This window comes from Notothenia rossii (genome assembly GCF_949606895.1).
Source record: "Notothenia rossii genome assembly, chromosome: 6".
Classification (NCBI taxonomy): domain Eukaryota; kingdom Metazoa; phylum Chordata; class Actinopteri; order Perciformes; family Nototheniidae; genus Notothenia; species Notothenia rossii.
In genome coordinates, this window is record NC_136909.1 from 66,677,616 (window position 1) to 66,694,738 (window position 17,123).

At 39.6% G+C, this 17,123-nt stretch overlaps 1 protein-coding gene across 9 annotated transcripts; it reads right to left on the reverse strand.

Moving 5' to 3' along the window:
- Window positions 1–1,053: 1,053 nt before the first annotated feature.
- On the reverse strand, window positions 1,054–9,136 carry LOC307042599 (uncharacterized protein). 9 transcript variants are annotated; one of them, XR_013809190.1, is made up of 5 exons: window positions 8,915–9,136; window positions 2,921–8,400; window positions 2,324–2,468; window positions 2,139–2,248; window positions 1,054–2,031 (listed from the first exon to the last, which is right to left on the reverse strand). XR_013809190.1 is itself a non-coding variant. In XM_079686566.1 (5 exons), the coding sequence occupies exons 2-5, from the start codon at window positions 3,044–3,046 to the stop codon at window positions 1,806–1,808; spliced, it is 600 nt and encodes a 199-aa protein (XP_079542692.1). In that variant the 5' UTR covers window positions 3,047–3,109; window positions 8,227–9,131; the 3' UTR covers window positions 1,054–1,805. The 9 variants fall into 9 exon arrangements, 4 of the variants coding, with proteins under 4 accessions (XP_079542692.1, XP_079542690.1, XP_079542691.1 ...); XR_013809191.1 differs by having other exon boundaries at window positions 8,910–9,136; XR_013809192.1 differs by having other exon boundaries at window positions 8,830–9,136.
- Between the last annotated feature and the right edge of the window lie 7,987 nt (window positions 9,137–17,123).

Below are 17,123 nucleotides of genomic sequence, written 5' to 3' on the forward strand. Positions count from 1 at the left end.
CCATAACTGACACTATATCAATGTTGATTCAACCATGATCTAAATAGGAATCTACATGCACATTTTTGGTTGATTTTACATTGAATCAATGTTAGGAATCAACATTGATTCAACCATCATCCAAATGGGAATCTACATGTAAATTGTAGTTGATTTTATATTGAATCAGTGTTAGGAATCAATATTGATTCAACCATCATCCAAATTGGAATCTACATATACATTTTAGTTGATTTTATATTGAATCAGTGTTAGGAATCAATATTGATTCAACCATCATCTAAATGGGAATCTAAATGTAAAACTTACATTAAAATATTCAACTTTTCTAAGCATACTGTAACACATTAAAAAAGTGAATGTTTTTCACCAATGAGTTTTCTGCGGTCTACATCTTAACAGACGTTTAACAAGTGCAACATCAATACTGTACTGAATGAAGTGGTCCAAACTTGTAAACACACACTGCAAAAACTAAGCCTCAAAAAACAAGAAAAATAAATACCGGTAGTAAAATGAGTAATATATTACTTAAAATAAGAAAAATTATCTGCCAACAGAACAAGAAACATTCAATTGCCAAGACCTTCTTAAAACAAGTAGATAAATCTAGCCTAAAAAGATCTACAGATATCTTAAAACAAGTGTTTTTAAACCAAAATTAAGTAAATTTGAATTGAAGCAAGGAATATCTTTAAGAATTATAATCTTATAAGGAAAATGTGCTTGAATTCAGCATATTCTACTGCTTTTGTCCCAAAATTCAATTTTATGTAAGGCAACATATCTTAAATCCAGTGCTGCTTCACTTTAAACAGGTACATTTGTCTAGATAAAGATAAGATTTAAGAATTATTTTCTTAATATGTAGAAAAATCTACTTAAATTCAGCATTTGGTGCTATTAAAGTATTCTTAAAATAAGGTTAAATACCAAGAAACGTAAAGACAAAACCTTCAAAAATCTTTAATCCTATCAATATAAACTTTGACTGCTTTAATAAAGAAAAATATGAGTCTAAAATGATTTCTTTTAATGTTTTTATTGTTTTCAAACAGCGTAGTAAAGGTCAGTCATCAGATATGTCTTTAGAGAAAAAGGGAACATTATTTCACTGTAAAATGCAACGCAAGTGAAATTCTCATGACACTTTTGACTCAGCAAACAATTTTGAATAGGACTACAAGTATGAGGGGCCGCTATGGACATTATTCAGAAATACCGTTCACATACACATGTGAAACACTCTCACACACACAACTAAAACCAACATTATTTACAAACATATGTAAAAATCTCTCATATACACATATGAAACGCTCTCACACACACATGAAATCCAAAGTTATTCACATATACAGTACATGTCAAACGCACTCATATACACATGTGATACGCACTCACACACACCTGAAACGCTCTCCCACAGATATGGGATTGTGTGTTTTATATGTGTGTGTGAGAGCGTTTCAGGTGTGTGTGAGAGCGTTTCAGGTGTGTGTGTGAGTGCGTATCACATGTGTATATGAGTGCGTTTGACATGTATATGTGAATGACTTTGGATTTCATGTGTGTGCGAGCGTTTCATATGTGTATATGAGAGATTTTTACATGTTTTTAAATTATTTTGGTTTTTTTGTGTGAGTGTTTCACATGTGTATTTGAACGGTATTTCTGAATAATGTCCCTAGCGGCCCCTCATATATAAGTGCCCTAATCACTAATCACTGGAACTTGTTCCAGTCGGCCATAGCCTTTTTGTATGAAGTAGTCATGTCACAGTCGTGAATGGCCTCCAAGAGGACTTAAGTCTGCACCACAGACAGAAGTGTTGCAATGCACTTAGGATAGGTGAGGTGTAAGGTGTAATAACATGCCATGAGATACATCACGCTTTCATGAATGTCCTCTTTTGGGAAGGTGAACATGGGCATGGTTCCAATGGCCAGTATACAGTTGGTTTTCGCAGATGATGACAACAGGGCTGGAGAGTGGTCGTGTCTGAAGAAAGGCGTTGGGGTCTTCTGCAGACTGACACAAAAACAGACAAAAGAAATCATCACAAAAAGCCAAACAAATATGATCACAACATTTCACTCTTTGTGTCGACATGAGAAAATTCTTATAAATGTTCTTACCTCAAGGACGTGGAGCACAGCCTCACTTGCTTGCCTTAACTTCTTGGGTGGGGCCATAGGTGATGGGAACATCTCTGGTAAAGCCTTCATCATGGCAATTGAGTGCTTTACTGTTGAAAAAAAAAAGTTTCATTCCGTTTCCTGCAGTCAGTTAATAAACAGACATGGTCAGAGATAATAATCACCTTTGTCAAGCTGCGGAGGCCTCATGAGCTTTTTGAAAACTCCATAAAACTGTGCCCTCTCACAAAAGGTCCCCCACCGGGTCTTAAGTTCTATTAAGAAGTGGGAGTTGCCTTGATTGAGGACCCGCCGTAGTTCATCCATTAGCTAAGACAACGAGAGAGAAAATATAAAGGACAAACTTTCAAATCTACACTCCAAGGGTTAGTAATTCGTCTCATAATTGAATTTCCAAAAAAAGATTCATATGTGTATAATGTGATTGAAATGGTCACTTAACAAAAATATTACAGTGCACATAGAAATACGTATGTCTGATGCACACAAATAAAATAAAATACGTATTGTGGACCAATACTACTAACAAAATAATGTTGTGTGTATCAGAAGCACATTTGTGAAATTTGTTCTTTTTAAATAAGTGGAGGGTTTTTATATATCTATGCAGAATAAATATGTGTATTCAGCATATTTGAGTCATTTATTTATGAATGAGACAGATCTGATTTAATTGTCATACCATTTCTCATTTCAAATTTGATCTAACGTTAACCGAATTAGGAAGCATAGTTGTACATAAAACTAAAACATTTGCTTACATGATCCAGTTCTCCAAAGCAAGGATAAGCTTTAAGAATGTTGGAAGGCCTGTCCTGCTCCTTTGTAACATCAGTCAATGAAGGCCCTTCTCTCTTGGATTTCGAGGTCCAGGAGCTGAGCAACATCCATCTTGTTTGGTCTGGCCTTGGTTTTATACATCTGGGTCTGTGGGCTCTCAGTTTCTGATGCTAGAAAACATAAACCCCACTATTTTCATTTCTGATGTTAAAATTTAAATGAGACATTAACACACAGCCATAGTGACTGACACAGGGCGAACATAGATGAGTACTCCTGAATAAAAAAGGGTTCTAAAATAGCTTATTGATATTGTTACATTTTCTTGAAGAGATTGAACTATCTACTATTTCAATTTCTGTACTTACCACATAACTGTTCAGCCTCCTGGGCGCTGCATCGAGATGGTGGTGATCTCTCCAAGATCAAGGTTGATGCGGTGGCAGTGCATGACATTAAGGATTTTGGGAGATGGCCCTGTGCGCCTTCTAAGCTAATTTACAGATGGCCCTGAGCCCAATAGAGATTGCCCTGAAAAATGCGCGCGGACGAAATGACGCACGAAGGGTTTGGGGGGCCTCCCCCTAGAACAGGGGTAACCAACAGGTCGATCGCGATCGACTGGTCGATCTTCAAAGCCTTCACTGTCGATCCCTAGCATTTAAAAAAATATATATATTTTCCAAAAAAAAAAGAAAATGTTCATGCTCTGGTTGGTTGGTTGTTTAAACAATCTTTTTAGACCATGCTCTGGTTTGTTGATTTGAATCACGCACAGGTCATTTTACAAACTCCAATTGGTTATTAGATATGTTGACGTCTATGAATTGCTGCATGCAATTGTGGGCGGGGTTAACAATCGTATCTTAACGGTCATCTTGAGGAGTAACTTAAACTGTACCAAGTTCTGCTAATATTTAACCAACATCGATATGGCTGAGGGTCCGGCGAAAAAGAAATCAAAAACGTATTATTTTCACCCGGAAAGGGAGCATGAATTTCTTTTCACATCAGCGAAAGAGAAGACTATATGCCTCATATGCCAACAGGCGGTAGCCTTGGCGAAACGGGGCAACCTGGAGCGCCATCATGCGAGCACCCATGGTAAATTCAAAGACTCATATCCACTCAACAGCGCATTAAGAACCAAAAGAATTGATGAACTGAAAAGAGGACTAAAAGCACAGCAGTCACTTTTCATCGCGCCTACAGCAAAGAGCAATGCAGCTACAGAAACGTCCTTCCGGATTAGCCATATTTTGGCTCAGCACAAAAAACCATTTACGGATGGTGAGATGATTAAAGAAGCAATGAGCGCCACAGCTGACGTCTTATTTGCGGATTTCAAAAACAAAGAGGACATAAAAAAAAGGATAAAAAGTGTTCCACTTGGTGCACCTACTGTAGCCAGAAGAGTCGAGTCATTGTCCGAAGATGTATCCCAGCAAGTATTAAAAGACTTGTCTCTCTCGGAATACTTTTCAGTTCAATTTGACGAGTCTACCGATGCCACAGACACAGCCCAGCTAGGTGTGTTTGTCCGAATGGTTTTCACGGATTTTGCTGTCAAGGAGGCCTTTCTTGCCCTTATCCCATTGAAAGAAAGAACCAGGGGTGAGGATGTGTACAAGGCATTCAAGGACTATGTTCGTGAGTACAAGATTCCCATTCATAAAATAGTGTCCTTCACAACCGACGGGGCACCAGCGATGCTCGGTGTTCGTTCAGGATTTGTTGCGCTGTGCAGAAAAGACCCAGACTTTCCACCATTTGTAAACTATCACTGTGTGATACATCAACAGGCATTGGCAGCTAAAGCAATTGACATGTCACATGTAATGAATGTTGTTGTTAAGATTGTCAACTCTATTCGTGCAAAAGCACTCCAGCACCGGCTATTTAAGTCTTTATTGGATGAGCTCGACTCTGTGTATGGAGATTTGATCCTTCACGCAGATGTAAGGTGGCTCAGTCGGGGCAAGGTCCTCCAGCGTTTTCTGGATTTGCTGCCAGAGATCATCAGTTTTCTGAAGTCGAGGGACGAGGAGTATGAGCAGCTGTCCGATGATACTTGGTTATTGGACTTGGGGTTCCTTACCGATCTGACTGCAAAACTCAATGACCTTAACCGAGAATTGCAAGGGAAAGACCGAGAGCTTGGTCACATGATTAGCGCAGTGGAGGCATTCAAAGTGAAGCTCAGTTTGTGGACCACTCAGTTAAGACATACGAGGCTGACACACTTCCCAAATCTTGAAAAGGTGTCACAAAACCTCACAGACAAAATGGCTTTCCATCCTGAACAATTCTGCGCCCATTTGAACAAACTGACATCAGAATTTAGTGCTCGATTTGTTGAGCTACAAGACATGGGGCAAGTAGTTGGTTTTGTATCAAACCCTTTCCTCAGCGTTGACATTGAATAACTGTCAGCTAAAATGCAGGAGGTGTTTACATTACCTATGGGTGTTGACATGGAGATCATTGGAATGCAAAGCAACATTGAATTGAAGGCAAGAGCAAGAGATCAGGACTTTTGGTCACTCGTGAGTAGAGAGAGGTATCCACTGATTGTGTCATGTGCGCTTAAACTGAAGGCCTACTTTGGCTCCACATACTTATGTGAAACGGCCTTTTCACAAATGAAAATAATTAAATCCAAGTATAGAACTTGTATGACTGACGCACATCTTACTGACTGCCTCCGGCTGGCAATCAATAACTATCAGCCAGATTTCAAAAGGCTTACAGATAATGTGCAGTCACAGCAGTCTCATTAAAGGCAGGCTGATAGAGCAACTTGAGCATTGAAAATATATTGTGCATTGAACAGAGAAACTTAATATGGATTACATTGAACTGTAGGCTAATATCTGTACATGTGAATATTACTAATTGAACTGAGAAACTAAATATAGTGTATTCAACAGATACTGTAAATATTAATAGTTTGTATTGAACAGATATGCCTACCGTAAATATGAATATTGTACATTGCACCGATAACTGTGCATAACTCTGTCTTTCTTTGTGTGCATCTTTACACGTACATTGAGCCTGTTGTAACATAAATTGATTGCAAAAATAAATATGACGATGAATAGTCTTACCCCCAAGTGTTTTTTTTGGAAGATATCAGATTGGTAGATCTCGGTTGAAATTTTGGAATAAAAAGTGATCTTGGGCTTGAAAAGGTTGGTTACCACGGCCCTAGAACATTTAGATTTGTGCAGGTCTTAGATGCTGTCTGGTGCAATCTCTAGAATGAATTATAAGATGAACCACTACAATATTACAATTTCAATTGTATTCTTCATTTCACTTGTTTGTGTTTAATCGCTTGCATGCCCTGCATAGCTATAATAAATACTTAAGTTGTTGGTCAAGACGCTTTCCATCTGATGAAGGCAAATGCCTTCCCAGATGTAAAAAAGTAGAAAACATTACATGCAGTTATAACTGCCAAAACAAACATTATTTACGCTATTATGGCCCCTGTTAAAAATGTTTGTAATGTTATCTACTGTAAATTGGTCGAAGGAATGCCTCCTCATCCAGAAGCTGACCGAGCAGACCCGAGCAGCCGAGTGCTTCCGCGAAGCACACACAATGGCGACGTCAGAGTTCCCGTTAGCAAGCAAATCTAAATCTCTTCTGTCAAAATGTCCGGTCAGAATAATTTCCCTTTAGCAATTCAATTGCGCCACTTATGTGACAGACAACAAGAGTATGTGACAGACAAGAGTAGTCAATTCTAATGTGTAACACTTAATGTGGAGAAAGAGATGTGCTGTATGGGTTGATTGTGCGTTGATCTGTTGCTAATGGCTCGGGGTTCCGGTGGGCATGTAAACAAATGCATAATGCTGCGCTATACTTTGTGGCCTCACCCAGTTGCATAGCGACACTTATTGTTTAGGTCACGGTGTCTTTTAATAAGCAGGTAGTCATATCATTAGCTAAAACTAGCTGGATCTGATCGATATGGACATAAACTCGAGTGAAGTCTAATCTGACGGGAGAGAGAGATCAGCTGCTGCTGACGAGTCGACACGCAGCTCTGCATGATCACATGCAGCGGTGAGCGGACAAAACTCACACTTCAGGTTAGAATATCACACGTAGCTATTTTAATTACCTCTCAAACTACCTAAACTAGTTATAGATATGTTTAGTTTTACTGTCGGGTCACTCATTACTGGATCCGCGAGCTGCATGATACTGGTATAATAGATTGCCCGATCGGGCAACCAGCAGGTGAGGCTTCATGGCCCGAGCTAAATACTAGATGGCCCCGGGCCATCGGGCAGTCCTTAATGTCGAGCCCTGGGTGGATTCATCAGTCTCATAAGTGGACGTCTCATGGCTGCTCTGAAAGCTTAAACTCCTAAGCCTCTTTCTTGAAGGAGTTGAACCCTGCTTCTTTTTGGGGGTTGTCACATTCTGGATCCTTTTCAAAAGCTGCTTTTTCACAGTTTCCTTACAAGACACACACACACAACAGGTTGTGTTATAACATTAAACAAACTTGTATCAAACAAAATACACCACACAAGCAGTTGCACAGAGCTCTTATTGAACTGGATAAAACACATGACTCCCAGTTTGATAGGCAAATTATTGCAGTGCTTTGTCTGAACCATGAGTTGAAAACTTGAATCGCGACATACCCACTCAGCTCTACTGGTTTGAGATCTGTCCCGAAGCATTGGGTAGTACTCAATTAGACGCTTCGCCATTACAGTGAGTTCACGGCTGCATGGATAGTTAAAGTCATCCCCAGCTGCTCTTTTAATGGAAATCATGCTTGTGACTGTATTCCTGATCAATCGACAGCGAAGATCTTTGGAAAGGACGTAGTCTCCTTCTTCTCCAGCACGCTGCTTTTCAGAAAAGGTGCTTTGTGATTGCTCTAATTCTGCGTCTGTGTATAAGACATACAGTGGACTAGGAAGCTGTACGGTTCTGCTGGCACCATGTTGGGGTTGTGGGCTTTGAGAGGGGAAGGAGGGTGGAGAAAAGACAGGGGATGGAGAGGGGTCGGCAGGAGGGAAACAAGGAAGGTTGGAGGGTGGGAATAGGGCTGAAATCACAAGTCCCATGAGAGGTACTCGGTCTACACAGGTCCCTCTCCTGGCCCTGTATAAAAGATGCATATATATATACATATATATAAATAATGGTATTTACAATGAAAAGAGCACTACACTGTGACAAAAAAAATAATCAACACAACCAAAAAACTCCACTTCTTCAAATAGCTGCATGATGACTAGGAAAGGCTTACTTGGTAACAGGTTTAAAGTCCCTCAAATGTTAGAATCTGGAATTAACTCATTATCATCATGAGTGAGTCTCCAAATGGTTCTTCTTCTTCTGAAGAAGTGCTCAGGCCCGGGAAGGAGATCACGCAAGTCCTCCTTAGATAGGCTGGGCAGCATGTCTCTGCTTATATTAGCAGCTGAAAACAGATTTAACCACAGTTAATAATAAGGTAAAAAGCAACCAATAACATATTTACTTAAATACATAAAATGAAAGAGGAATGTACATTTCTGGCTGGCTTCACAAGATTTTATTTAACATTAAAACATGTATTGCACTTACTCATAATTTAAATTTTAAAAAATTGCTGTTACAATAGCCCGCACTATCATACAACAACGCATTGTGAAATGCTGTCTACAACAAAAAAGGGCGCCAAAGATGGCTATGCTAAATACTTTACTGTCAGTTGCGAAAGGCTCATTTGCTTCTTGACATTATTTCTGGCAATAATACAGTATAAATTAAAATGTTAACCACGATTTGTCATTTGTGCAGTTATTAACAGCTTACAGTAGATATTAGCTAAGTTAACACTAGATATGTAGCCAGCTGGCTAGCTTACTTTGCATGCTAACTTGTTGTCCAACCGATTCAAATAATGTAAAGCTTGCTGGAGAGGTGCAGCATAAAATACACAATTACATTGCCTTTTAATGCTGCAGTTGCTATAGCATCCATGCCCGGATATGTGATATATCTTCCATTTTCATGCATGGCGTAGTTAAATGTGAAATTATGGAGGTTCAGTTTTCTGCCTGAAGGAAAGCTAGCCAGCAACCCTGAATCTAGGCCTGACCTAACACACGCCCTTAACGGACCCTTTTCGCAGTTCCCATTGGAAGGTACCATTTCTTAAAAAAAGAGGGGTGACAGAGATATTGTATATGTTGTAAATACTAGGAATATTAATAACTGATGCAGTCATAGCAGGTAACATTTCAAACATATGTTTCTAGATGCACATCATTCCACAAGTTATTCCCAGGCATTTTTATGACGTGTATATATATATATATATATATATATATATATATATATATATATATATATATATATATATATATATATAGGAACATGACTCACCGGTCTCCCCCATACAGCTAGAGAATGTGATAAACCCACTTCATTAGTTATTTTCCAAGGCTAACACTCTCTCCATGACATGCGAGATTCGGAGGAGATTTGCGGAGATCCGATCCGAATGTCACGTTTTTAGTTTTGTATGCCTAGGTTTGGGTGTATTTTGCTGTTCGGTTCTGTTAGAAATTAAAATCAATGTTTTAATGGGGAAATGTAGTTTAAACATGCCGTCAGTTTTAATGCTCTTTTATACTGAAAAAACAGAAATTCTTGTGCACAAGCAGTTAAGCTTTTATTCTGAAAATCCTTCATCTACGGTTAGCATTTAGCATGTGGCTAATATACGATTTCCTAAAGAGGTGAATTTAGTAGCGAAATGATATGGAGTGGTGCAAACCGAAGCCTACTGATTTAACACTACAACTATAGATGTCGAGATATGCTGAATATGAAATGAAGGTACAGTTTATTTGAATACATTATTGTTTACAGACGAGAGTAGCATGTGACAACATCCGGAATGACCGGAAACCAAACGAGCCGAGAAGTATTTTTTAGAGTATTGATTACAGCGTTTAGAATGTGTTAAATGAAAAGTGATGAAAGAGAATATGAGGAGAAAAGGCGTGTTAAGCATATATTGAATGTGAAAAGAACCAATCCTCTGTTTAAATGCAACAACAGACATTGGAGACGAGGCGAGCCGGCAGAGGATATATAACAGCACCGGAGGAGAGATCCACCTCTTCTCTTCCCTAACGAGGAGCGGATCACAGCTGTTTGTCTGACTGAACAATATCATGCTTGTGACCAACCCCCGCCTTTTTTAATTAAAGTACCCAATTGAACTTTCACAGAGACTCCATTTAGTCTCCTTTTAAAGCTTCTCTCCTGGACGGAAGAATAACGAACACAGTTTACAGTTCTCCCTGTCATGTTTTCCTCCTTGTGTATTGTCTGGTCCCTCTCTGTGTTTTTCCTCCCTGTCGTTAGTTTTTAATGTTAGGGACCCACAATAGTGCCACTACAAAGTACTACCAATCGAATCCAAATTGCCTGAAACATGCTCCCAACTGTTTTTTGGGTGGTCAATTTTGGCCTCAACACTCGGATTTATGTGGGATATTCCCCCCCCCCCCACCACTACACACAGACTGCACCCCCCCTCCCCTACAGAGTACCCCCCTCCCTCCCCCATCAAGAAAAAAAGAAAAGGCAAACAGCATAGATTCAACATTGATTCAATGTTGGCATTTCAATCATTAAATTCGACCACAGTACAACGTTGATTCAATTACATCTTTTCAACATTTAAGGTTGATCCACCGTCAATCTTCGACCTTAACCAAAAATCAACATTTTTGACCATAATTCAACATTGATTTAACATCTTTTGCTATCTGGGTTGCCCCATGCATTCAGCAGCAGCAGGCCATTCACTTTGATTTTATCCCGTTATGAAATGTCATCATTTCGAGAATAAAGAAATGCTACATAAACGTTATCTTGCACATTTTATCTATCCATCTCCGTTTCTAACTTTCAATATATTTTAAAAGAGATCTCTCTCTCTCATCTGCGTGCGGGGGCGGGGCCTCATAGACACTCTGCATCTCTCTCTTGCTGACAGACATGCTGCAGCGCTGTGCAGTGTGCACCCAGTTCTGCCGGTAATGAATATTACATTTTGTGAGGAATCTTTTCCACCAATAATTCCAATAAGTATTCCAAAATGTATTCACTTCAGGTTTACGAAAGTAACTGTTATCAGGTTACTCGTTTTTCAAATGTGACGCCAGCTGAATAGTTAGCCTACTTGATTTTTGTATTCTGATTACGTAACGCCGTTACATGTATTCCGTTACAACCCAACCCTGCTTCTAGGCTACTGTCCCGCAGCTCCTGCCTCTCTGTTGGACTCTGTCGCAGCGGGGCTACTGCTGTGGTGCGGAGCGCATAGAGAGGCGAAGTCCCGCCCATCTACTTCCGACCCATGGGTCCGGAAGCGGAAAATTATACATTGAAGTCAATGGAGAGAGAAAAGTCATCTTTCGATCCCGTTTGAATTGTGCCACGAATGACACATATGATGTTTGTCAAATTAAAAGAACATTTTGCAAGTCAAAAAAATAAAAATGTGTCGTAAAACTGTGAAGTTACACATTTTTTTGTGTGAAACCGCTCAGTGAACTACAGGTCTCTGGTCTCGCACAATACGCGTCACCATCACAAAGATGGCCGTCACGTTAGCAAATTTCACCTGTTTCTTTCAGAATGAGGCGAAAAAGTATAAAACGAGGTGAAAATCACTACAAGTCTGGGCATGTTGAGAGCTGTACATACACGAAAGGGGAGTTAGCCAGCATGCGGGACCGGCTTTACAAGGTTTCAGTGAGTAATATTGGCGGGTCCGCGAATGTCCGTCGAATATCCAACCTAAAACTAAATTCACCGCGGTGCAATGTTTAACGTTAATGTCAGCTAGCTGACATTAGCTACGTGTTTTGTTTTAGCAACTAGTTTTCTCCCTAAGAACTTTGTGGTCTCTGTGTATGCTGTGGATAACATTAGTGTTCACAAGAACAAGGTACACTCCCGTGTTTTGTTTTAGTTGCTCTTCAGATTGAAGCGGCCAGTTTTATATCGACTATATGTGTGATCTCCTTTTTACATCTCGTTGTGTCATTTGAGTTTATTTGCTGTGTGTAGATTCAAGGATTTTGGTTATCTTGTCAATTTGTTTGGTTATCTAGGCACAGCTGTGTGTGACTCCCTCTGGTACGTGTTTTCCTAATGTAGAGAGCATTGATTAATTAATAAACTACACACTGACTCTAGATCCTGACCAAATCCTTTTTTGTGGATCAAATTTTTTTCAAAAATGTATTGTATATTATATAACAGCTGCACATCACAGACCGGAGTCTCTGCTACTGTGGACCACGAAGGAGACGATCATCATCCCCATCCCCAAAGACCCTGCATGGCATGGAAATCTCCTCCTCCTGGAACAATTCTACACCCAGCATATGCTCCCTGTGTTGGCCAGTAGAGAGGAGGACATTTAAATAAACATATTCTTAACACCCTCGGACTCTGCGTTGTGTTTCGTATGTGTGATGGGGTGTTATGCAGAGGGGAGGAAAACAGGACACAGCAGATTGGGATTGTGGTGGAGATGCTGAGCAGTTATTTAATTGTTGCATGTAATTATTATTATACTGCGTGCTTCTTAGTTATTCCATCTTTTGCTGTAACATGGATCTGTATGTAACTCTATATTTACTTATCTTCTACCACACTTCCTTCTACATCATACACCATCATTATACATGATGGTGTATATAGGATATATATATTTGTATACATATCTGTAAATTGTATAATTTTATTTTTCGTATTTGGGATTTCTCTTTTGTCCACTCAAATACACTTGGCCCTTTCTCTTTTCCATGTGGAAAATGGCAGCTGCATATTCTGATTTTCTCATCTGGCTCCCAGGCTCATTATTAATAATCATTTAAACCTGTTATTACCAATATTTCACAAATTATTCATGTAAACTTAAGAGCACAGCTGTATGTTGAGTGTCAGCTTTGCTTGGTTCATCTTACTGGGGGGCAGCTACATGGATGTCGGTGCAGTCCACAATAATTTTGCAGTTGAAGGCAGAATGAATTTATTATTGACTCAGAATGAAGCACAACTTCATGTCATACAATACATTGACTTTATTTGTAATTGTGTAAAAAAATATGAGCATTGATTAGCAAGCAGGAGCTGCAGGAACAGAGAATGGTGATGGATGGAGCTGGGAAGAGAGAAGAATAAAGAAAACAGATCAACTTTATTATCGGATATTAAAAATTCAATTTCAAAACAAGTTGCCGCTCCTAGTTTTCTAGTATGCAAAGATGATTTCACATGACCAATGCAAAATATCACACTCAATACATGTGTGTGTCTGGGGGGTGCATTGTGCCTTTGATGTATATAAACAATATACCATAACCAAATACTATTACGTACAGTGGAAATCAGGTTGCCAGAGCAGGTCAGTCCAGTGTGCATGTTCCTCAGGGTCTCAGCAGTTACAGGTGAGGTAAAGAAAATAAAAGAGAAAAAGGTCAGTAACAACACTTTAAAGTAACAACACTGAATAATTATCTCTTTTAATAATTTTCTCTCAGTAATCACTCAACTACTGTCTTTGCAACAAACAGATTGACTCACTCTCACTATCATCACAATGAAACACGTCCAGAAGAATGTCATGCAAAGCTGCCTGCCTTCCTTCCTTCCTTCCTTCGACTCTCCCTGAACTGCCTGCTCTTTTAATGTTCAATGTTAACCATTTGTGCAGATAGCATTAAGTACAAAAGATCGCTGGAGCTAATGTGCCGTTAGCCTACCTCCCGCCCCCTTAGCACCTGGTGGAGCGGGCGATAGGCTACTCTTCAAATGTTTAACAAAATACTTACCATGATGACGACTCTTACTGTTTAACATTTTGGTTTACTTCATGTGAAGGCTAATACAAATGACAAGGCTAAGTAATGTAATGTAATGCTAACTAACATGCTCGCTACTAGCTAGGTAGCTAACTTGACTATGTTCCATGCAAAACATGTATATTACCCGATATGTTTGGTCCAACGACTCCTGGTCCTTTCACCAGACGGGAAGCGATAGAACGAGCAAGTGGTATGATCACTTTTGTGATTACAACCTGGTACAAAGCACACAGGCATCTTGTAAAAGTGAATTTATTGGAGCAATCTCTTATATTTATTGGAGGGAATAAATCAGTCTTCTTCTTCTTCTTTGTTTTAATTGCGAGATCTTCTTCTTCTTCTTCTTTGCTTTACGAGTCGCAACCAGTCTTGGAGCATTATCGCCTATGACATCACTTACGCGACCCAGAATGCATTTGGGATTTGTAGTCTTTCTAATTGCGTATTTTTCATAGTCTTATATTTCAACAGCTTTACGACAAACTGTGACTTTTTTTACATGGAAATGATTGTTTAAGATTGACAAACATCATATGTGTCATTCGTGGCACAATTCAAACGGGATCAAAAGATAAATTTTCTCTCTCCATTGACTTCAATGTATAATTTTCCGCTTCCGGGGTCCCATGGAGGCTCCCGGAAGGGGAGGGACTTCGAACCAGACTTTTCACAACGAAGGATCACTTCTTCTTCAAGGAAGGGAAGGTTTCGCAGTACGCAGTCTACTGTCCCGCAGCTGCTGCCTCTCTGTTGGAATCCGGTACTGCACCTTACTCACGAGACGTTGTAAACAAAAAATGGGTGGGGGGCGAACGCAGTAACCACTCCGCCAACGCACTGTCACCCCCGTCGTGCGGGCCGGATGAGAATGTCTGGCGGGCCGGATGTGGCCAGCGGGCCGCCAGTTGGTGGTCACTGCTATGGTGTTAATAAGTGTGTTTCTATGTAGACAAATGAATTGACATCCAAACGCTTTCCTACAATTAATTAATTCCCATATTTACAAGTGGTTTTTACTCCCACCTGATTGCAAAGTCATCAAGCCCCGAACAAATGACAGTCTGACAGGTGATAAATAGCTGCGGGGCACAAGTCGCTTACTGAATGACTGAAACAGAGCATAAGCTGTAATCAAATTGTTTGCAAAGGAAAATGAATCCATCACTTGTTATTAGAATAACACCTAATGTAATTCCCTTCACATTTTATCAAAACGCAGCTTCTCAAAAATGCTGTGGTGTTTTAATACTGCCCGGAACACATTTGGCATCCACACAGCCACTTTGATTGATTTTATATTCATATTTGAGCCTGCATCGTTGAGGTTTAAAGTTCAGGTTGAAGTTTAAACCAACATCTTCTCCACTGCTAAGCCCCTCGCCTTCCCCTGTGTTCCCCCCCCCCCCCCCCCCCTGTGTGGGTCAGGTCTCGGATGCCTGTCTGGTAGGGACGTGATTAAACTTCTTCTTTGTCTTTTCCACTCTGTTGCACTTTACTTCACTGGCCTCTTCCCTCCTGCCACCCTGGAGTCTCTTCTCCTCTCCGCCCCTCCTCGTCACTGCCTCGGGATCACTGCAGTGGAACCTGGCCCGTCTCAGCAGTGGGGATGATTGATTAGCAATCAGCACACAGACCCTTACCATCAGTGCCGCCGCCGCCGCCGCTCTTTTTTAATGCCAGCATAGGTCAGAGCAGGCTGCCAGAAGCAAAAACAATGGTGTGAGAAACCTCAATTTCATAGCATTGTTGAACTTTTTTTGAAAGTTTGCTGTTATATGCTACTCTACCATACCACTTCTGTAAGAAACATCGGTAACACTTTGTATGTCTTTAATGTCTATAAAGCATTAACAACATACGTGTAATGCATGATAATCTGCTTATGTAACTAAAGTACACGAGTAAGTAAAGGACAATTATCATAACACATGATCAAAGTCACTCACAAACTACTTTTGCAAGGATCATTGTGTTTTATTAATGTGTTTTTTGTAATACATCATAATCTTTTTATAATGCATTTTATTCATTGCTGCAATGACTCATATTGGGAGTATGAGGTACTCTAAGTTATGGTCATTGGGGTATTTTATTGAAGCAATTCAATTCCTGAGGTAAAGGCAGATACACAATATAAAATGTCATTGAATGAACAGAAAATATGTTGTACTATGATACTTTAAAATAACACTTATAAGTCATTGTAAAATCCTTACAAATGTGCTAGAGCAGGGATGCCCACACTTTTTTGGCTGGTGAGCTACTTTTGAAATGACCAGCTAACCGAGGTCTACCAACCAAAAATAAAAACCCAAATTGCAAGGGTTGCTGAATAACACGTTTTATTTTTACATGGGATAACTACAATAGGGCTGCAACAAACGACTAATTTGATTATCGATTAATCTATAGATTAATGAAACGATTAATCGACTATTCGGACTACTACTGTGTGCCTTGCACAATTTCTCAAACGCTCTTATTTAGCCATCAACTTTTAGATTTAGTTTGAGGTTGTTTTAGGCATGTGGAAACTAACAATGAAGACAATAAAGATGAATACTTGATTCAAAAATACATATATTATTAAATTAACTTAACAAATTGTGAACAAAATTAACATTGCTTTTTATTTGAATTAAATAAATAATATTTCACATCAAAAGAAACAACAATGTTTTAACAAATCTTATTAAATAATCTTATGACAGAACTGTAAACAGAATAGCTGAAACTTTAACAAAATAAATAACTCAGTTACCTCTAATCATTAACCCATGGTTGTATAATGTTGTTAACTCTGTGTGTTGCTGCTAGCATACATAACACCTGACGTGGAAACGTTACTCGTGGACGGGGCTACAGAGCTACTAGAAAGACAGTCGAACCCGGTGCATTCCTCCGTCTGAATGTGGTGCACTTTTGCTAAATGTTTAGACAAATTGCTCGTGTTACCGCCCTTACATGCTAAACACTTTTGGTGACGAGCATTGTCCACCTCAAGACGGGTAACATGTAACCAGTGCCACACCTTGGAGCGCTTCTCTCCACCATCTCCTCCGTGTGTTGCTGCATGTAGCAGATGCGTGTGTGTAAACTGCCCCGCCCCCTTGCAAACAGACGGGGGAGAGAGATATCTCTTCTGGATTGGAAAGATAGAAAATACACCGACCATAGACGCATTTGTTTGTCTTTTTGCATGTTAGAAACGAGTTGGCGACACTAAGACTAAGAGATAATATTTGTGTAGCAATAATACATG

What these genes read in the sequence shown, in the direction of transcription:
- LOC307042599 (XM_079686566.1), bottom strand. Translation starts at nt 3,046, where the DNA reads ATGTTGCTCAGCTCCTGGACCTCGAAATCCAAGAGAGAAGGGCCTTCA. An exon ending in GCCTCCGCAGCTTGACAAAG is followed by an intron (nt 2,249 to 2,323) that starts GTGATTATTATC and finishes TTTTTTCAACAG; the next exon opens with TAAAGCACTCAATTGCCATG. An exon ending in CTGTGCTCCACGTCCTTGAG is followed by an intron (nt 2,025 to 2,138) that starts GTAAGAACATTT and finishes GTCAGTCTGCAG; the next exon opens with AAGACCCCAACGCCTTTCTT.